Raw genomic sequence first — 22,773 nt, 5'->3', positions numbered from 1 at the left:
GCACGCGGTGATGACGTAGCGAAGCCGGAAGTTGTTTGCTGTCAATGCCAACGACAGAGAGAAGCTACCGAGAGCTAAAAGCCCGCATTTAAAGGCAAAATGACAGGACTGCCCCGCAGGATCATTAAGGTACTTGTTTATAATTTATAACGGCGGCGCACTTCATCTACAGTTATAAAAGATTAATGCATGCCTACTTTAAACTCCTCCGGCTTCTCCCGGTGAACAGTTTTGTGTGCTAGCGTTAGCACTCAGCAGGCTAACAGTTTGATGAAATAACTTCCGCTTATATTTGAAGTCCAGATCTTTCGAGAAACGAGTTAGCTTAGAAACACTGCAGCGCAGCAGAAAGATAGCGGATAAACGTGCTGTGTCCCAGATAAATAATAAAAATGTACTTTTGAAGCGGAAAATCTTCATCAGGTGCGCTTTTGGTGCAGGACGACCCGGTTAGCTAACTGTGCTAAACTCGGCTAGTTTGTTAGCTTTGAATTTGAATTAGATGCCAAGATGACGCAATCCTGCAACCCAAAAAACTGCAGTGGTATACTTTTACTGCACGTGAATTGCGTTTCTTTCTTTGTACCCCACTCCCTTTGGGATTAATAACGTTTTATTGAATTGAAGGAACACTTTTCATTCATGTCAATCGCTTAGGCCAAAATATGAATAAACTTAAATTAATTTAAACTTTATTTAGAATGTTCTTTTTAAACACAAGTGAAGCTCAAAGTGCTGAACAAAGTAGATCATGGCATAAAAACAAAGAGGCATCAAATAAGACGATTTGAAAATGATTCAAGAGGTTTAAAAATATCATACAAAATGAACAAGGGTGAATAATAATAATAATAATAATAATAATGAAAGTAAAATGAGTAAATAGATAAAAGTGAGCAGATATAAGTAAAGACAAAACGATTGTGGGTAAATGAAGCCAAACCTGCAGATGAAAGCAAAAACACAAAAGCAAGTACACACAAACAGTTAAGCTAAATTTGTCATAATAATACATAAAATATTATCTTTGCTCTGTTTAAAATAAGTAAGTTTTAGGTTTTCAAAGCAGAGTGTGGCACAAACTCAGAAAGAAAGTTGATCTCAGCTCAGAGAGGTCAAAAAACTAAAAATCTCTGCTTCCTGTTCTAGTTCTAGAGATTCTAGGAACCACCAGTAAACCTGTTTCTTAAGAGTGAAGAATGATAGCCGAGGTAGGAGGAGGGAAATAGTTTTTATTTTAATGTGATGGTGCCAAGCCATGAAGGGATGTGTAAGCGATAAGGAGTTTAAACTGAATTCTGAACTTGACAGCATGATGAAGTTAAAATAGGAAAAACTGTGATTAATTTTTGCAGCTCCTTTCAAAAACCTGCTGCAACATTCTGGATCAATTAGAAGATATTTAAAAGATAAGATAGAACTTTATTGATCCCGTAGGAAAAAGGAAACTATTTGGACACTTAGCTGAACAAGTGTTGAAAGCAGAAAATCTCCAAGCTAAAAAAAAAAGCATACACGTTTTTATGTGTCACTTTGGTTTAAAATGTTTCTGATTTTAAAACACGAGCATAAATTATTTTTAGTACGGATGTCTGCTGCACTGCACCAATGTTAGTACTGTTGCTGGCGTTTAGCACAGGTCTGTCCTTTTACCCACTCGTCTTTTAAGAACGTTGCCACATTTTGGCACTGAAGTTTATCCATCACTGATACCCCTATAAGCTGTAGAGGCAGATACAGATCAAAAAGGTGTAAAGTAAGGAGTAGTGCATGCAGCAGTCCACCCTTTCTAACAATCCTGTTGTCACTCAGCTCAATCTGTGATACAAGCTTGTACGCAGACACTGTGCTGAGCCTCCTCTGTTTGCTCCGTTATTATAGTTGAATGTCAGCATTTTCTTTTTTTTTTGTATAGGCATTATAGACCACTCTAGCATACCAGTATATGGAAAACAAGACCAGTCCAGTGATCCTACTCCACAATCCAACGTGTCTGTATAACAGTACCAGATCCACATGGACACTGCCAGATACTTTTGTCCCTGTCCTGTCTGGTACAGTTGTACCTACTCAGTCAGTAGGTATTTTAGTTGTAATTGTGATTGTTGATCAGAGTAGGCCTACATTTTAAACATAACACTTGTAGTCATATAGTTAATGTATATTTGTGGGAATCACTAAATTTTATATCTATGTTTTGATGGACTGTGTTTGCTAAGAGCCCCACATGTCATGTGTTAGCTTTTTTTTTTTTTTTTAGTAAAGTCGAGTTTATGTATTTTCTATGCCCACAATATTCTTTAAAGTTCATGTTTGACAGTAGACTCATAATAGCTGTTAAAAAAATGCACATTTTCAATGTTTTTGATACATTTTTTTTATATGTGGATCTAGGGGCCGATATGGTGTAGAGGCAGGGCAGCCGGCTTGGGACCCGAGAGTCCCAGGTTCGATCCCCAGTCACTGCACATCACGTGGCGTCTCTGGGCAGCACGTCTAATCCCCAAAATGTCCCCCGGGCGCTTTCAATAGCTGCCCACTGCACCACCTGGTGGTGGATGGGTTAAATGCAGAGACTAATTTCGCCATTGTATGGAAACATACAGTGCTGACATTGTGATGACATTATTATTATTATTATTATTATCTATAATTTAAAAAAATCCAATAAATAAGCATCATTCACTACCAAAAGTCTAGTGCACAATTTGTAATAAAAGAGTAAAATCAGCAGAGTCTTGTTTTGTTACCAATAATTATGAGTCGTTTGGTTACATTTGGAAATTGACGAGTACACTTTAGACAGTCTCAGCCACTGATGGAGTTTAGGTCATTAATGAAAATCCACAGATATAAATCAAGTCAGAGGGAGAATATTGGAATCAGACAGCGGGTCGAAAGCAAAAATGTTAAATTCTTCTCTCTTCTAAAATGAAATGGCGACCAAAGAGGACGAGAGTTGACAGAAATGGATGAAGTCGAGTGCGTTAAATCAAAAGTTAGTGCTAAGACCACGTGTAAATGAGCTGTGTCGAGTATTCGAAGCTAACAGGAGAATTTCCATAACTGTAACACACGTCACCAAATTTAGTTGTAAACAAAGATGTGGAACATCTGCAGTTTTCTAAAGCAAATTCTATAGAAACCCTGATGACTTTGAGTTACATTAACCCACAAACAGTAATTTAATCATGTAGAAATTGTGTTCGAAGCACAAAGAATCAAAAGCACTGAAATACTGCATATTTTGACAACTGTTGTGTCTTTAGTCCTCCCTGGTCACAGTCTTAACTTTGCAACATACAGAAGATTATTCACACTCAGTTTTAGATCAACAATCACAATCAACCCTAATCTATTTGTATTGAAACACCCAGGGAATATCCAGGTCCATGCTGAAAAACCAGCAGCTTTGAACCACAACCGTTTTGATTGGAGGAAATGATGCTAACTGCTTTGGACTACAGAAATGTAATGTTATTTATACCTTAAAAAAAACAAAATCCTAGTATATTTTGTATTTTGCACAGTTTTTAGGATTTAACCGTTTTTATTTTTTTAGAACAGTGGTTCTCGAAGGTTTCACAGGTGTATAAGGAAACAAATTCACAGCTTTTGGTGGGAAAAGGTGGGAGGGCTGGGAACAGAACTTATGGGCCGAGTTGTTGAGCCCCTCAGAGCGTGAGACTGCGACTGGGAGCCCCTCTGCTGTCTGTGTTTTCACTGCACGGTTTTGTCTGCGAGTCTGAAACATTTCAGGAATCTCATTCCCAGTTGGATGAAGGAAGATGGGTGACAAAAACACAACTCAGGGATGTCCATCAAACTGATTAATATTATGAACGACTAATTGTAATATTATGACTTTTGGTTTTATTTGAATGCGATTTCAAACTGCCACAATCAAATTTTTAGATTGTAAAAATCTGATAATTTTACGATACACTGTTGAGTGAGAAACTGACTAGAAGAAAAAATGCAGTTTGCTAAACGTTTGTTTGAGTTAGTAATTTTCTTGTTTTAAAGTAGTTACTTTTTTTAGGCATTTTATGCAGAACACAAGTCAGGTGATTTATTTCCCCAAAGTAAAGGCATGCGTTGCATTTTAAGTCGAGTCCCTGTGGTGTGGTCAATGAATTCAGTCACCTTTAAAGACACTTTCACACCGCCCAGATTACTTTTATTGGTCTGAAACAGTAGTTCTCAAACTTTGTTTGTCGGGCCCAGGCAGGGCCTGGAAGGTTACAGCATTCTGCTGTGAATAAGTTTGTTAATCTAACTATACGTGTGAGTGTTGATGGTTGGTTAGTCTGGGTTGGCTTCAGGACAGTGATGACCCACCTTTATGCTTTAAAACTATGAAATTGGAAAATGACTTCTCTATTCTAAACATCTCTTCCATCTTTTTACTATTCATTCTACTTGTCGATACCTTACTAAGTGAGTTATCTTTTTTTTTCTTCTTCTCCTCAGGAAACTCAGCGTTTGCTCGCAGAGCCGGTTCCTGGCATCAAGGCCGAGCCAGACGAAGGCAATGCTCGCTACTTTCATGTCGTCATCGCTGGACCTCAAGACTCACCTTTTGAGGGAGGCACATTTAAACTTGAACTGTTTTTACCAGAGGAATATCCCATGGCAGCTCCTAAAGTACGTTTTATGACCAAAATATATCATCCCAATGTGGACAAGCTGGGTAGAATATGTCTGGACATTTTGAAAGGTAAACCAGATCTTTCTCATGTCTCTAATGCAGGACGCCCTTTTTGTTTTAACTTAAACGGCACAGTTCTTTTTATATGCTGAAAGAATAACTGTAAGGAATTGATGATTTTATTTTTTTTCTGCTTTTAATCTCAAATAGATTGAAGGATTTTTTCAGTTTCACTGTTGAATAAAAAGTCACACTCTAATTCTTTTTTTTTCTTTCTTTTTTGAATCAATCCACTTCAGATAAGTGGTCACCAGCTCTGCAGATCCGCACAGTGCTCCTATCAATCCAGGCTTTACTAAGTGCGCCCAATCCTGACGATCCCCTAGCAAACGATGTTGCAGAAAAGTGGAAGTCCAACGAAGCTGAAGCCATAGAAACAGGTGAGGGTTCTGATCTGCTTCTGCGTCTCCATTCACCTCTTCCTCTGTGCAGGGCTCTAACCGTAAAGAGTTGATCGACCTAAAAATAGCACAAATATATTTTACATCTATCTGAAATTATTTGTGGTTGAGGCTTCTATCCATAGTTTTGAGTTTAGAATAAGTGTTGACACGCACAAAGTAGATCTGCAAGAAAAAAGTGAAAAAAGGGGATTTACATTCTTGACACTCAAGACTGAGGGCAGTGGTGGAACAAAGGTTAGAGAAGGTGAGCCTATGATCGGGAGGTCGCAGGTTTGAATCCTCAGACTGTTACATAAAAATTTGGGTACCATACCACTTTATTTATAAAGCACTTAAAACAGCTACAAGGCCAACCAAAGTGCTGTACAGACAAAACAACAAATTTGGGTGGGAAAGGTCAAGCATCCACATCTGCCTCCACACTCAGTTGCCCCACCATGACCCTAGAGCAAGGCCTTTAACCCCGCCCCCATATGCTCCCCAGGTGCCGTAAACGGCAGCCCTCTGCTCCACACACATGGGCTGTGGTAGCTCACTGGTTGAGGGTTGCATCAGAAAAGGTATCCGGTATAAAACAATGGCCAAATCTTTATTTGAGTTTGCATGATGTAGAGACGAATGAAGAAGGGAGCAGCTGAAAGAAGACACTAAATACCTAACACCCCCCCCCCCCCCCCCCATCTTTGAGCTATTCTGAACAAGACTTTACATTTTGGCGTGATGGACTGTAAGGGTCCAGACCGAACCGTCCCACCATATCTACTGTTTAGACTGTTTATAAATATCTGAATATTTTAAACATCTTTTCCTGTATTTCCCCACTATATTACAATAAACATTATTTACACATGCGTTGTTAAAAAGCATGGGTACATTTTTATACATTTTTAAAAAGTTGTGTTTTACCATCATTTGAAGGTCTTAGCAGGGTTGGTTTTAGTGCTACTTTCAGCCATCAGGCAGTCCAGCTCTAAGGTGTTCAAAGGTTGTTTCTGTTTGTTTTTCTAAAAATATTACAAAATGAGCTTAATTTTGTGGCAGAGCACTGGCATTAAAACCATAAACTCAATTAGATAACCAAAACAATATTGTGCTGTTCACCTCTTGTGCAGTTTTGGTGTTTTTTTCTGGTGTTTGAACCACACAGATAATAAAACCACCACTGCACAAACATTCACTGCAAATTTACAGATGTTTTGAAATTAAACGTGGCTCAAAACTCAGTGTAGGTTTTTTGAAAATGTGAGTCTAGACATATTGAATTTCAAATTGGATGTTTTATAAGCAGTATGTCTTAGGAATAACTTTCTGTATGTTAGCTTGTTTGAATAAAACTGTGGTAGTAATTGGCATATTTTTGCCTTCACAGCCAAGACATGGACCAGGCTTTATGCTGGAAACAAAAATGAAATCTAAAGCAGCCCAACATGTTGAGACACAAGTGAACGACAAGTGTGAACACAACTCATGTGCTGCCAAGACCTCCTTCAGCTTCATTTGCATTTAAAGGACACAGTCTTTTATTTTTTATATAAATATATATGTCTATGAAACCAACTGCTGATATCTGGTGATTTCAATGCGCACTTAGTACTGAATGATTTGTGTTTGTCTTAACTCACTACTATTCAAATGCATGGGCAGAGGTGTTCCATCTACTCACCTGGTTTTCTTCATCCACTAAGCTGGAAAAAGGAGGTGTCTTAAGTCCCATAAATTTGAGGGAATGTGGTTTTGAGGGCAGGTGGAGCAGCGGACTGAGTGGGAATGACAGAGTGGCTGGATGTGAAATATAATATGTTTCTTTTTTAACTTTGTTTTATTGTGTCGCTGTTTAGTAAAAACAACTAACTACTACTAGCCCACTGTATATTCACTCACCCCAGAGGGTTTTATCCCTACAGGAAAAAAACAATCATTGCAAAGCTCTGGGTTCATTAAATGCAAATCAATAGGACTAATAAAAACAAACTGAGCCTGATGCTTAAACTTTATGTAGACTTGGATATCCTGTAGGCCTTTGAAAGGTGAAAGTATCAGGTATGATGGACATTGTGGACCTTTCCTTATTTTTCATACATAAGATGTGTAATTACAATATCCAGCTTCAATATGTGAATTTATTTTGCTCCTGCTGAACTAACCTTGCTTCTTCCTCTTTTATGCCGTCTTGTCTCAAAGACTGGTTTACCTGCTCCTAATGGTGTTCAGTTCTGCACAGAGCTGGTCCATTTGAGCCATCGGTTGTCTGGTGATGTGATGGAAACTGGTGCTGGGATGAGTTTAGGGGACTGGTGTTAGGATAACTGGATTATCAAGGGATCAAACTTCTACAGATAAAGACTTCGGCTTGGGACTGTCTAATTGGTCTTCGTTCAGTTCCTTGTTCTTTATCAATCGAAGGAGATGAATTTTCTCCTCAGAATGCTATGAAACTGTTCTCGTGCATACTGTTATGTTCTGTAAATAAATTCAGTTGATTATTAATTAGTTGTGTGTGATTCTTGAAGGGATTGTGGTTAAGTGTGCTAAATAATGCATTTATCACTGCTTTGATTTCAGCATTTACAAAAGAATTAATCCTCTAAAATAAATCACAGTAGCTCTCTCATTGACATAATTGCACAATAAATGTGAACGCTGGACTATAATTTTGGCAGTATTTTATGTGTATGTAATGTTTTGTGTGTAATCTCTCTTTTACCACTAGAGTGAGTCCTTAAGCTTTTGATTCACAGTGTGGCAGGCTTTACTTCATGACTGTCAAATACAGAATCTAGGCTTTAATGGAAGTTAAAAATACCTATTTTCTTAAAAACAAAGTACATGTAGAAACAATTTGAGGAATTATGACCTTGGTAAATGCATTATTCCTTGAAAAGTAAGCTCCTTATTTCAGTCAGCTTTGTCTCAAACCAGTGTTATGCTTAAAAAAGACCCTTGCCATCAAAAGGAACTCCAGTTGCATGAAGTTCTGTTTGACAAGAAGGTCACATGGTCCAAAGATGGCACATTATACCTCTATTTTAGTAATCAATGACATATATTTTTCAAAAATACAAAAATAAATGCAATGGAGATCTTGCTTTTGGCTATGAAATTATACATTTGCTTGAATTAGTACAGGTTACCAACCTTTTTGGCTTTTGACTCCTAATAATATGTTTTAAAGTCAATTTGATTTCTTAAGATCTTTTCACACTGACCCTGACGTTGGAAACCAGTGGACTATTATGCCAAGTCCTGGTTGATGTCTAATATAAAAAATGAGTCAAATTAAACGATTGGTCTCTGTTAAATTTCATCTCTAAAGTTTAAAAGGTAAGTTTAAAATAAAATGTTGACATGTAAAAGGCAAGATAAATTAAGATAAAAAAAATAGACAGCCTCTAAAGTAATTAATTGAAGGAATGCATATTGCCCGCCACCTTTCATGCCAGAATTTTAACATCTTATGTTGAGAAATGAGCCTTGAGCACTTTGGTCAAAACTTGAAAGTGACGTTTGCGATTTTATTCTCATAGTATGTTTTATTGGGGATGACTCTTAGGTCACTAAATGTAAAATTAAAATTTGGCCAGGAAAATGGGGAGTGTGGTAAAGAGGTGAACAGGCAGGATGGAGTGGATGAAGAAAAGTTTCAGGAGTGATTTGTGACAAAAGGGTGTCAGCAAAAAGGTCAAAGGAAAAGTTTACACGACTTGAGGTGAGACCAGCTGTGTTGTATGGTCTGGAGCAGGGGTCTGCAACCTGCGGCTCTGGAGCCACATGTGGCTCGGGGTCTGCAACCTGCGGCTCTGGAGCCACATGTGGCTCGGGGTCTGCAACCTGCGGCTCTGGTGCCACATGTGGCTCTTTGGTCCCTCTGCAGCGACTCTTTCAAGCTTTGACCAAAACTAATACAAACTGAATTTTATTGGATGTTATACCCACAACAAAAATAGCTAGTTTTGGCAGTTTTCCTGTCACTTCCTTTGCAAATATGTGAATACTAATACACAGAGCATATTATACTCTAACTTTGTTTATTTCTTCAAAGTATACTAAATTTCTCCACAATTAAAAAAAAAGCGCATATGCCTACACAGTTTGTTTTACTTTTTTTTTTTTAAATTGGCAAAATAATATATATATATTTTTTTCCTTTACAAGAATCCAGTTTTCTGTGATAGACTTGTGACCTGGACATGTGCACCAGTGACCTCCTGCAATCCAAAAAGGAAGAAGCAAATAAAGACGATGCATGGATGGATGGAAACCAGTATTTTCTTTTGTCTCAACATGTAAAAATATCAGTAAATGTAAACAATCATTGGATGTTTTTAGTTTTATAATTTCACACCTACTGGCCAGAAAAGCCCCCTCTAACAAACTTAAAGTGGCCCATGGGCCACCAGTTGTTAATGACAATTGTAGCTGTTTTTTTTTTAACCTTCTAGGAACTTTTTGTGTGAATCTTTACATCTGTTGCTGCTGTTACACTTGAATTTCCCCATCCGTGGGACAATAAAGGCTGTTTCTATTCTATTGTATGGTTTTGCAGCTCTGGACATGTTTAATTTAGTGAAAAAAGGGGCAGAAATGTCTTTTTGATCGTAAAGGCAGCCCCCTTGTCTGGAGACAGAGGCATTGACAAAAAGACAGGAGAAAGAACTGGAAGTGGCAGAAATGCAGAAGTTCTCCTGGATAAGATCAGGAATGAGATCATCAGAGGTACAGCACAGGTTGAACAACTGGGAGATAAAGTTAGACTGAGATGGTTTGGTCATGTCCAGAGGAGGGACAGTGGATATACTGGTAGAAAGATGTTAGAAATGCAGCTGCCAGGAAAAAGATAAAGGGAGGACAGATTTGGGTGCATTAAGAGAGGACGTGGAGGTCGTTGGAGTGAGAACAGAATGAGATGGAGGAGGATGACTTGCTGTGGCGAAGAGAAAAGAGCTGAAATAAGAAGATAAAACAAAAATGTATAGTTTATGGTCAGCTGCGGTGGCTATCAAGCTTGTGCACCATGAGTTTCATTAAAATTCACCCATTAATTAGTTAGATATTTTGCTAACAGATAAACACAGACAAAATCATTTTAGTCCGCGGGTAGATAATAAAAACAGAACCTATAGGTTTTAAAGGGCCTTTTCAAGAAGTTAAAAGTGCAACCGATTTTGAGTGTGCACTTGAAAGCAGCATCTCCCAAACGCGCGAGACGACAACTTTTTATTTATTTATATATTTATTTTTCTGGGCAAAGTTGTGTTAATCTCGTGTTTGATAAATGTGGAGCTCGGGTGAAGTGGGAGGCTGCTTCCTCTGGTCAGCTGGTGCAGCTGTGCGGACAGACAGATGTGAGCACCGCTGCTGACGGTGCTCCACGATGGGAGCAGCTCGAGCACCAGAAGCGGTTTGATTATTATTCATTTAAAGCACAGTGATGAATGACTGAAGCCACTGCACGGGACAGTAATTTAAACAGAGGGACGCTCGAGGTATTTTATTTCTACGTTGTCCTCACTTCTTCTGCTTCTTGTCTTTCCACCCGAGAGCATTTATGATGAAATACAAGCCCAACCAGACCAGGACATACGACGGGGAAGGGTTCAAGAGAAGAGCGGCGTGTTTGTGTTTCAGAAACGAAAAGGAGGACGAGGTAAGTGGCTCAAGTTTGGGATTTACTCGGTTTTTTTGTTTTTTTTGTTTTGTTTGTTCTAAATTTGACCCAGAACATTACAGTACCCCTCTTTGTCCGCCCCTTGTAACACGCTGGACTCGAGCTGTGTTGCGTTCACGTGTCTGCGTTTAATTGAGTTTGAGCTTTACTTGGCTCGAGGATCAAATATTTGACCCATTAAACGGTAGGAAGTCTGAGCAGCAGAACAACCAAGAACAAATCCATGCAGCTCTTATGTCTTAAAAATGTGGCACCTCTCAAATAATTGTGGGTTGTGCCCATGAAAATCTTGCCAAATCATGTTTGCCAGTGTCAAACAGCTGACTCTTGTTTGGTGTCATTTATTAGTTCAGATAATTGGAAGTCTAAAGAAAAAAGTCATACTGGCGATTTAACAGTTTATTGATTTAACAAACACATGGCCTCAGTAGCATGTGGAAGAACCATACACAGCCACAACAGCTTGGCACCTCCTCGTGCTGCACCAGCTTGGCCACACTCGACTGTGAGATGGCATCCTATTTTTTAACCATTTTGTTGTAAGTCAGCCAATGTGGTTGTGTTGTCACTCTGGATCGAACAGCTGATCCCACAGGTGTTCCATCAGACCACCTGATTGTCAGCACCTGGGCTCAAAACAAGAATCAATAGCGCAATAAGCTGTTTGGTATTGGTAGAAAAGACTTGGCAAGTTTTTCATGGGTACAACCCACAAATTCATTTTCCTAAAAATGTTTTTGCACTGGGCAGCACAGCGGCACAGTTGGTACAGCTGCCTCCTCTCAGCGAGCAGGTCCCCTCGGTTCAAATCCCAACTGAGGGCCTTTCTCAGTGGAGTTTGCATGTTCTCTCCGTGCATGTGTGGGTTTTCTCTGTGTACTCCAGTTTCCTCCCACAGACCAAAAACATGCATGTTAGGCTGATTGGTAACTCTAAATTGTCCCTAGGTGTGAGTGAGAGAGTGAATGGTTGTTTGTCTCGTCATGTGTCCCTGTGATGGACTGGAGACCTGTCCAGGGTGTCCCCCGCCTCTCGCACAGTGACTGCTGGACATGGGCACAGGTGACCCCCGTGACCCGAAAAAGAAAAAGCGGGTAAAGATGATGGATGGATGTTTTTACACTATTTAGGGGAACATAAACAAGCTTTCCAACCATAAGAGTCATTGCCAAGAAGCATTGTTACAACAACAAAAATCTACCGAACGCACATTTCCTTACTTTTGTGCTACTGCCTGCAATGAATACTTGCTGTAGTTACAAATAATATTTCATCTACATTCAGTTACAAATTAAGTTTTAGTCTAAGGCTTGTTATGCTTCTACAAGACACTTTTAGCTCTTATAACTCTTGCCTCTGAGTTTATACGTTTTTTGTATTTTGGTATTAAATCTATCGTGAAACAGGTCTGTGTTTAAGAACCTTACTAACGTGTATATGGAGCTTTAGTAGCCTAATGACGTCAGCAGACCAAGGACCACATGTGATAGGCAGGGTGGGGGTCTGAGTGCCTGTGCTAAACACCAACTGACCCTTTGGCTGCAATTTATAGAAACAAGGTACCAGCACTCGCTGTCCCAACAGATTTACTTTCCAGCTCCTTGTACTTTCACACACTTACCTTTATGTCATGTTGTTTTCATCACGGTCTTACTGTTCTTTTTCTATGGCATACACTCACCAGCCACGTTATAAGGTAGACTCGTTTATATGCTTGTTAACACAAATAGCTAATCAGCCAACCAGTCACATTGTTGCAACTCAATCCCCTCCAACATGTAGACGTAGTGAAGATCACTTGCTGAAGTTCAAATCATGCATCAGAATGAGGGAGGGGGTTTAGGTGACTGTGGATGAGTGGCTATTGCAGTCCATCTCCAATGGGAGGGTTGGGGGTTCGATTCCACCAGCAGTCACATGCTTAAGTGTCCCTGGGCAAGACACTGAATCCGTCATTGCCTTCGATGTGTGTCCCATCGATGTATGAATGTGATTTAAAGCACTGATTAGTCTCTACAGATTCAGATTAGCTTTGTATAGATCTAGTAGAGTGCTGCATGAATGGGTAAATGAGGACAGATTGTAGTGTACAGCGCTTTGAGTATCTCGATTAGGTGCTATATAAGTACAGTCCAGTTACCATTTACTGTGATGTGGTTGTTGGTGCCCTATGAGCTGGTCTGAGTATTTCAGAAACTGCTGATCTACTGGGATTTGTACACACATCCTAAAACTAGGATTTAAAGAGATCGGTCCAACAAAAGGAAAATATCCAGTGAACGGCATTTGTGTGGATAAGAAAAGCTTTGGTAATGTTGGAGGTCAGAGGACAATGGGCAGACTGGTCTGAGATGACAGAAAGACAGTAGCTGCTCAAATAAATAAATAAAACACTCATATCCAACCAAACCATCTCTGAACACACAACACGTCCAACCTTGAAGCAGATAGACTACAGCAGCAGAAGACCACACCGGGCACCACTCCTGTCAGCTAAGAACAGGACACAGACTAACAAAAACTGGACAATATGTAATGTAAAAATATTCCCTGGTCTGATGGATCTAAATTCACTGGACTCCAGTGGCCTTCATGGTCACCAAATCTAAGTCCCATCTAGCACCTTTGGGATTGGGTGGAATGGACGGCTTGCATCATGGATGTGCACCGCAGCTGACAAATTCAGCAACAGTGTGATGCTATCATGTCAATATGGACCAAAATCTCTGAGGAATGTACAACGTGTTGAATCTATGACATGAAAAATTAGGCAGTTCTGAAGTCAACCAAATTCAAGATGGCTGCCACAATGGATTGACCTTATTCAGCACCAAACAATGACTGTAACTTTTTTAAATTCCCTGATATTAAGCTAAAATCTGGTGCGGTAGTAGCTGAGAGTCACCCTCAACGCTTACTCTGAGCACCAACACATCTGGCAAAGTCACATTTTAACACACTTTAATGCCAAACAGCAATTCCAAGGTTTGATCACAACAGATATTACTCCTTCACTTCTCATCATAAATTATATGAGTTTAAATCTGTGTGAACAGATTTGTCGTGACAATGGGCCAATGAAATAAACTTGTTTTTTTTTATTTTATGCTCATGGAGATTTTGTCTAGATTCCTTTTTAGGACTGAAAATATTTGATTAATTCACATTCCTCCAGAAACACATGACATTAAAACACCTTTTCACCACTGGTAGCTGTGAAAAGTATTTGGCTGGGTTGTGTTTGGGCCTCTCGGAGCTCTTCCTCTCGCTGAGGTGCGTGATGCCCTTTGGGGTCATTAACCTCTTCTGCTAAGCTCCTTGTTTTCATACTGAAAGGCAGCTGCTGATCCGGTGGGTTTTTGAAAAAGCCCTGTAGTGGTGTGTGCGTGTGTGCCTACGTGCCTCTCCTGGGGTTTGTGTGGAATTGCACATGCATGTGTGGGTTCGGTGTGTGTATCGGATCAGGGAGAAAATTGGCAGTGTTTCTCCTGATCCCCAGAGCTTTGCACGGGGAGTCTAATGGACGTTATGATTTAGATGGGACTCAACATTGCTCTCGTCCTCTACAGCTTTTAATTTGCCACCACATGATCAATTACTGTGCAGCAAACTCACTGCACCACTTAATAACACACACGGTATGACTCCGCTCATTTAGACAGTTCTGTTCATTTCTAGTCAGAAACGTATCTGTTTCTATCTGTTTTTTTCATTTTAAACATACATAAACAAAGTACAACATAGAAACCCCCCACCCCTTCCCTCCCACACCGGATTAGTCAAACATACTGTACATTACTTAAACAAATTAAACAGGTACAGACATATTTTGAACATACAACATAAAAGGCTGCCACATGTCCCAAAATCTTTTTACAGAGCCCTTCAGGGTATGTCTTATTTTTTCCAAGTGGATATTCAATTCAATTCAATTCAAAAATACTTTATTAATCCCAAAGGGAAATTATTTTGTTGTTGTAACTCGTTATCCTCATTTCATTAAGAGATGTTATAGATACTGATGGCTGTAGACAGGAAGGATCTCTTGTAAAGGTCCATCCCACAGTGGATCCTACGAAACTGGCTGCAGATGCCGTCCGATCCATCCACCCAAACTCGGCTGGCCTCTCAGTTCCCCTGAACTGTAGGACCGCCTGAGTGCCGGGCAGAACTCCTCCCAGAGCGATGGCCACTCCTCCCAGTAGTCTGCTGAGCTCCTCGTCGCTGCGGACAGCCAACTGTAGGTGCTGAGGGACGATCCTGTCCTTTCGCTGTCGTGAGCCGTGTTTCCTGCTAGTTCCAGGATCTCGGTGGTCAGGCACTCTAGCACAGCTGGCAGGTAGATGAGAATGCGTCCACAGAGCATCCTTTTCAACTCATTTGAGAGTTGGGGCCATAGTTGAGATATTATTTGAGCTTTTGAGATGTTAATCATCTGCTGTCGTTGTAGAAAACTGCGTTGTTGCCATGGTTACGCATCATAACAAATGTCCAAAAACAAAAAAGTCTCAGTAAAAATCCTTCCGGCTGCACAACATCTGATACCAGAGGAAACAATCATCCAAAAAATGTGATTTACATCCAGAAAACCAGGAATTAAAGTTTCCAAAAGCAAAATCTCAGAATGAAAGTAACAGAGCTGCTCCAACATGCAGCCACCTTGAGCGGCGCAATTCTAGAACATCAGAATTAGGATACATATAATGATACAATGTGATACATCACCTCCCTTAACCAATGTACTGGTACATATGCTGGAGGGGGTGGGTCCTTCCATTTGCACAAAATTAGCCTCCTGGCCAGAAGAGAGCCAAAGGCAATCACATCCTTCTCACACTTACTGAAGGACATGTCCACCAGTACCACCCCGAACAGTGAGATGAGTGGTAATGGAAGTACGGTCTTACCACATATTCTAGAGGAGGTGTCAAATATAGATTGCCAAAAAGACTACAGCTCGGGACAGGTCCAGAATTTATGCAGGAGTGTTTCTGGAGTTTGTTTGCAACAATTGCATGCTGGGTCCAGGTTGGCTTTAATCTTGAACAGCTTGTCTTTGGACCAGTGCAGCCTGTGCACTACCTTGAATTGGATCACAGCGTGTCTCAGGCAGATTGAAGATGAGTGAATGTTCTTAATGATCCTTCCCCAGATTAGATCTGATATGGGTTCCTCCAAGTCTGCTTCCCATTTCAGTTTAAGGGAGTCCAAACTGGACTCATGATATGAACTGAGCAGTGTATAGATTTTGCTGAGGGTCCCCTTAGTGTCAGACCTGCACTTTAAAATCATAACCACAAAATGCAGAGGGGTACAATGGAAAACTTTCAGAGTTAGATCTCACAACATGTCTCAGCTGCAGAAATCTAAAAAATTGTGATTTGTGAATGTTGAACTCTGTCTGCACCTTTTGACACTAAAGTTCAATAACTGCCTCCAAACACTTGCCTTTAAAGGGATTTAAATAAATTGCAGAAGGTGGTGGAAGGTTTTATTCTACAGATTTTTGTCAAGGAGCAGTTGTAGATTCAGGTTCCTAAGTGAGATATCACTTAAGTTTCATTTAGCTTCCATCTAAGCCTTTTCCCCCCACACATACCTTGAGAGAGTGTTCCTACTTTTCCACAGTTTTCTCATTACGGCAACAAACTTTATAAGCATTTTACTGGGATTTCACATAGACAAATTTCATTGTGAAGTTGGAGAAAAATGTGACAAGTCCTGGCAAAATGAGTTGCAATGAGGATTTTTTTTTTTGTTGTTGTTGTAATATTGAATGAGTATTTTCAAGTTCTTCATCTTAAAACCTTTAAATGATTTGTTTAAATTTGGGGATTTATCACCTTCTCTGGCAATAAGTTAGTTTTGTTTACGAAAGATCTCATTGGACTAGAGTGATGCCATTCAAAAATAATTAGAATTTAAAGGGTTATTTCTAAAGCTATACATGTTAGAAAACATCAAATATTATATGCTATTTTAGTTACTGGGATCACTAGATTGTGTCTTTACGGGCTCATTTTTATACAATCTCAAAAACAAAATCTAAACTGACCGGCCTGGAAAAGAAGAGCATTAATGTGAGAATCAGCCAAGAAGCTCATGGAGGAGCTGCAACTCAGGTGAGACGATCTATCCTCAGACAACTATTAGTCCACAGATGTGGTGAGAGTTTGTTAATGCAGCAATATAGATGATTTATAACCACGTGGACAAAATATATCAACCATCCAAAGCATGAAAACAGGCAAACCATCTCTTTTTGGATTTATTTTTGCAGTTATGCAGCAGCAAACTTCACCTATTACACTATTGTTTGTGCCGAAGGGATCAGTTTTGATTTTATAGTCTCTGTTTTCACACATCTTCTACAACCTCTGATATCAGGGCTCAGCAAGAACGCACAGACTTTCTAACAGTTTGAAACTTCAGCTGGGACAGCTGTGTTTTACTACTTGTTAAATGGATGATTTTAGATGCTGGTTTCAGATCAGCTGCAGCTGTTGTGGGAAGCATGATCACGATGTACATTTGTATGTCACTGGTAAATGAGTTGGCTGTATATGTTCGCTGGATCCAAATAGGACTCACATAGGAACTTTATGCGAGTCAGTGTGATGCCAGATTGGGTTTGAGGTCAGGTGGCGGCATCAGAGAAACACTTAGATCAAAAACACTGAAGCCAGCTGAAAATAGTTCATGTCTTTAAGGAAATTTACTGAAGGATTTGTCTTATGCTTAGCATCTTAGGTTTTATATTTGTCAAGTTTTCTTAGGTGATTAATTAAGAAAATAAGAGGTTTATTACAGTTAAAATATGCAAGATTGTTTTATCTTTTAAATAATGACAGACATAAATTTGACTGATCCTAAATTAGGTCTTTAATCAGTTGTGCTTTAAAAACAAAAATTAATGACCACAAACAGGCCGATACGTGAAACATCTTGCTGTTTTTTTATTCATGTATTTTAATTAAGTGATCCAAAATGCTGCTGCCAGAGTCTTAACTGGAGTTAGTGGGATCTCTCCAGTTTTAACTTCTCTCCATTGGCTCCCTGTCAAATCCAGAATTAAATTCAAAATTTTACTTCTAACCTACAAAGCTCTCAACAACCTAGCTCCATCTTATATTCGAGATCTTATTGTTCCATATTTTCCAAACAGAGCACTTCACTCTCAGACTGCAGGTTTATTTGTGGTTCCTAGGGTTTCCAATGACAGAATGTGAAGAAGATCTTTCAGTTATCAGGCTCCTCTCTTGTGGAACCAACTTCCAGTTTCTGTCTGTAAGACTGACACATTGTCCAGTTTTAAAACTGGGATTAAGACTTTCCTTTTTGATAAATCCTATAGTTAGGGTTGGCTTGTTATGCTGCTATATGCTTAGACTACTAGAGGCCAAACTGACCTCAGTTCCTTAAATGAATTGTTAAAATTGAATAGTTTTCATTTGAAATTATTTCCATGTGATTCTTGACCTGCCATTGTGTATCTGTTCCTACCAAACCCAGCTGGTCGAAGAAGATGGCCGCTTGTCCTGAGCCTGGTTCTGCTAAAGGTTTCTTCCTCATGAGGGAGTTTTTCCTTTCCACTGTTGCCTTCTTGCTTGCTCAAGATGAGAGTTCTGCGATGAGGTTAAATTCAAAGCAGTCTGCTCCTCAGATAAATAATGTTAAATTATTTGTATATACTGTATATAGGGCAGCACGGTGGCACAACTGGTAGAGCTGCTGCCTCTCAGCGAACAGGTTCCTGGTTCAAACCCCGGTCCAGGGGCCTTTCTGGGTGGAGTTTGCATGTTCTCTCCGTGCATGCGTGGGTTTTCTCTGGGTACTCCAGTTTCCTCCCACAGACCAAAAACATGCATGTTAGGCTGAATGGTAACTCTAAATTGTCCCTAGGTGTGAGTGAGAGAGTGAATGGTTGTTTGTCTCGTTTGTCTCTATGTGGCCCTGTTATGGACTTGCGACCTGTCCAGGGTGTACCCCGCCCCTCGCACAGTGATTGCTGGACATGGGCACCAGCGACCCCCCGTGACCCATAAATGGAATAAGCGGGTAAAGAAAATGGATGGATGGGCTCTGAACTCTAACATGCTGTGCACCTCTGGCCTCTCTCCTCCGCAGGTTCTGTTGGTCAGCAGCAGTCGACATCCGGACCAATGGATCGTTCCAGGAGGGGGGATGGAACCCGATGAGGAGCCCTGCGGAGCCGCTGTTAGAGAGGTGTACGAAGAGGTGAGACCATCGCACCAACACTGAACTACAGCTAGCTGTGATGTTTTTACAATCAGTGGTTGGTGCTGATGATATTTAACTTCCAAGTTTCATAATTATGTTTTTGGGAAAAAAAAAGTTTTGGTTCTAAGTTACTACTGCTGCTTTTTAGTAATCAGTTGATTGACTGACCTCACAGTGCTACTGTAAAGATGTATGGCAGTGCAGTATGAAAAACAATGTTCAAAGGCTCGAAACCTTGTTGAGATTTTTTTTTTCCTACAATTTCAAAAGTCAGACCCCCAGTCGTTCATGATAAGCTTCTTGTGTTTATGATTACGTGTAAAAAGTGCTATAGGATCGCAATGGTTTTGTTCTAGGGACCCCTGTGGTAGTTGAAAATCCACGAAGTAGTGGAATTATTTTTATTTTATTATTTATATATATATATGTATATATATATGTATATATATATGCTTTATACACCTTATAAACACTTTATATGCTTTTTAACACTAAGCTGATGAAGATGATGATGATGAGATGATGCTCAGCATGTACAGTACATACATAATATAAAACAGGTTTAAAAACCTTTGATACAGTGAAGCTGCAAGAAGTGAACTGTGATATAGCGAGGGACGACCAAAAAGTGCTGAATGAGTGTTTGTGTGAATGAAACATGTTGCTCAGTTCTTTAATGAATTAGATCCAGTGAAACTTGAGCTGTGTAACTCTGGATATTACCATGTTTTTTTAAAATCAAACTTTTACTTAAAGTGTTACTCTTACACCTTGATTTGAGAATAATCTTTGTTTCTTTTTTGATCAATGAGACGAGGTGGAGGTGTGTTTTGTATAAGGGTCATGCTCTTGGTTCTGCTGTTCTTGGTTTTTGGAGGGGATCGTTAAAACCCTGGGAGGCGACATAATATTAGAGACTAATGCTGATTTTAGAAAATAACAGAAATGAAGTTGTGCCTGGAAAATGATGGCCAACAAAGATGAAGTCATCGAGAACATCAGTGACACAAGATAAAATGTTTAGGATTTAGGAATAACAAGCGACAATGGATGAAGTAGTTCTGTGTTCCCAAAAGCTTTGAAACCTTTGAATGTTCCTTCAAGTAACCAAGCTGAGTTACTGTAAGTGCTTTACTATTTATTAACTATAAATCTGCAGAACCACTGGTATGATGCTCTTACGTTCAAACTGAATTGCTCTGCTCGCCAACGTTTGTGTCCCACTCTGAAAATAATTCATGCATCGACTGATTCCCTCAAAGCTATTTAATCACTGCTCACATTAAAGAAATATTCGGCAGTGTTGCATAAATGGTGAGTTAATGGGTTGTGTGACTGAGTACCGTAGACTGGTGCTTGTTGGCCAATAAGTCTGATGGCACAGGGAGCTGTGAACTTCTGCTGGGGGTCATGTGCTGCACTGACAGTCTTAAAAAAAATCCTGACAATCCTGTGTGGGTTTACAGTTACCAACATCCTGTGCCTCACTGACCCGATGTCTACCTACAGTGGTGCTTGAACGTTTGTGAACCCTTTCGGTCATTTATTTATTGAGGGAAATGATCCAACATTACATATTTGAGAGTGGCAAAAGTATGTTAATCTCTAGGATTAACAGTCAATTTGAAGATGAAATTAGAGTCAGGTGTTTTTAATCAATGTGATGATGATCAGGTGTGAGTGGGCACCCTGTTTGATTTAAAGATCTATCAAAGTCTGCTCTTCACAACATGTTTGTGGAAGTGGATCATGGAACAATCAAAGGAGATTTCTGAGGACGTCAGAAAAAAAGTTGTTGATGCTCATCAGACTGGAAAATGTTACAAAACCATCTCTAAAGAGTTTGGACTCCACCAATCCAGAGTCACACAAACTGTGTACAAATGGTGGAAATTCAAGACCATTGTTACCCTCCCCAGGAGTGGTGGTCCAACAAAGATCACTTCATTTCAAGAAGTGGAACAGTCAGCGATGCCACAAAGGAGCCCAGGGTAACTTCTAAGCAGCTGAAGGTCTCTCACATTAATGTTAATGTTCATGAGTCCACCATCACTGAGCAACAATGGTGTGCATGGCAGGGTTGAAGGAGAAAGACACTGCTCTCCAAAAAGAACATGGCTGCTCGTCTGCAGTTTGCTAAAGATCACGTGGACAAACCAGAAGACTGTTGAAGAATGTTTTGTGGATGGATGAGACAAAAAATGAACTTTTTTGTTTAAATGAAAAGTGTCATGTTTGGAGAAAAGGACACTCTGCATTCCTACATAAGAATCTCATCCCATCTGTGAAACATGGTGGAGGTAGTATCATGGTTTGGGCCTGGTTTTTTTGCATCTGGGCCAGGACGGCTTGCCATCATTGATGGAACAATGGATCCTGCATTACATCAGAGAATTCTAAAGGACGATGTCAGGACATCTGTCCACGAACTGAATCTCAAGAGAAGGTGGGTCATGCAGCGACACAATGACTCTAAACACACGAGTGGTTCTACCAAAGAATGAATCAAGAAGAATAAAGTTCATGTTTTGGAATGGCCAAGTCAAAGTCCTGACCTTCATCCAATCCAGACGTTGTGGAAGGACCTGAAGCAGCAGTTAATGTGAGGAAACCACCAACATCCAGAGCTGAAGCTGTTCTGTACAGAGGAATGAGATTAAATTCCTCCAAGTCATTGTGCAGGACTGATCAACAGTTACTGGAAAAGTTTAGTTGCAGTTATTGCTGCACAGCGGGTCACACCAGATACTGAAAGAAAAGGTTCACATACTTCAGTCACTCACAGATGTGTGATATTGGATGATTTTCCTCAATGAATAAATTATCAAGTATAATATTTTTGTCTCTTGTGTTTAACTGGGTTCTTTATCTGCTTTTAGAAGTCGTGTGAAAATCTGATGATGTTTTAGGACATATTTATGCAGAAATATAGAAAATTATAAAGTGTTCACAAACTTTCAAACACTACTGTAAGTACAGATGAGCTGCATGCTGCTTACTGTTATTTAAGGTGGACAAATTATTATTCTCATCCTTACTGAATGAAAGTCGAAACACATATGCATTACACTCCAAGACCAGAGCAGAATTATTACTAATAATTTCTACTGATGTCATGCTGCATTCTCTGTGCTACATGCTAAAAGTGTAAGCTACTACAGGCTTGCAGGGAAAGTATGGGTTTACATGGAACAGAAACATAACAAGTAATTGATGTTAGTTCATCACATACATCACCAACAAGACTGTAGCTAAAGATGGATGAGCACCGTCTGTAGACGAACATGTGAGCAGGCGAAATGTTTATATTTACAGAGGATGTAAATGTTAGACAAGTTCTGAGTTTGGTGTGTGGCAGTGTGAGCTCAGGCCTTCAGACACCATGACATCTGTTCAAAGTCTGCAGTACTTCTGCATTAAAGAAGCGTAAAAGACATTTCAAAGTTTTCTGAAACGACTCCATCACATGCAAACTTGTTTCCAGTACAAGGTTTTTATTAAATACCCTAATTGTGCAATATTTCCAACAAGCATCAGAAATATGACAAGTGCATTTATTCCAACCACATTTAATTCAAAACAAGGAAGAAGCGCTTGAAAACACGGATTAAGCTTAAAGTCGCACGAGATGAAGTTCATGCATGCAGTCTGTTTGGACCCTGAACGCCTCAGTTTCCAGTTCAGTTTGTCTGTGTGACCCTAAATACACACACACACACACACACACACACACACACACACACACACACACA

General features: G+C 39.8%; 2 protein-coding genes across 2 annotated transcripts in view; both read left to right on the top strand.

Moving 5' to 3' along the window:
- Positions 1 to 7,560, top strand: ube2na (ubiquitin-conjugating enzyme E2Na). Its single transcript, XM_037682792.1, has 4 exons — positions 1 to 129; positions 4,474 to 4,720; positions 4,951 to 5,091; positions 6,485 to 7,560. Exons 1-4 carry the CDS (start codon positions 100 to 102, stop codon positions 6,529 to 6,531), a joined length of 465 nt encoding a protein of 154 aa, XP_037538720.1. The 5' UTR covers positions 1 to 99; the 3' UTR covers positions 6,532 to 7,560.
- A 2,865-nt stretch (positions 7,561 to 10,425) lies between these two features.
- nudt4a (nudix (nucleoside diphosphate linked moiety X)-type motif 4a) overlaps positions 10,426 to 22,773 on the top strand; it is an 18,563-nt gene continuing 6,215 nt past the window's right edge. The window contains exons 1-2 of the mRNA XM_037682791.1: positions 10,426 to 10,759; positions 18,908 to 19,018. Coding sequence (XP_037538719.1) covers positions 10,661 to 10,759; positions 18,908 to 19,018 — 210 coding nt within the window. The 5' untranslated portion in view covers positions 10,426 to 10,660. The remainder of the gene's footprint in view (positions 10,760 to 18,907; positions 19,019 to 22,773) is intronic.

Source organism: Nematolebias whitei, chromosome 10, assembly GCF_014905685.2.
Source record: "Nematolebias whitei isolate Nwh7 chromosome 10, NemWhi1, whole genome shotgun sequence".
Taxonomy (NCBI): domain Eukaryota; kingdom Metazoa; phylum Chordata; class Actinopteri; order Cyprinodontiformes; family Rivulidae; genus Nematolebias; species Nematolebias whitei.
Note: the sequence above shows the minus strand (reverse complement) of the source record. Positions and strands in the feature narration are given on the sequence as shown.

Bases quoted from the DNA above. Each gene is read 5' to 3' on its own strand.
- ube2na (XM_037682792.1), top strand. From the start codon at position 100: ATGACAGGACTGCCCCGCAGGATCATTAAG. The intron at 130-4,473 runs GTACTTGTTTAT...TCTTCTCCTCAG, and splicing joins TGCCCCGCAGGATCATTAAG to GAAACTCAGCGTTTGCTCGC. The intron at 5,092-6,484 runs GTGAGGGTTCTG...TTGCCTTCACAG, and splicing joins AGCTGAAGCCATAGAAACAG to CCAAGACATGGACCAGGCTT.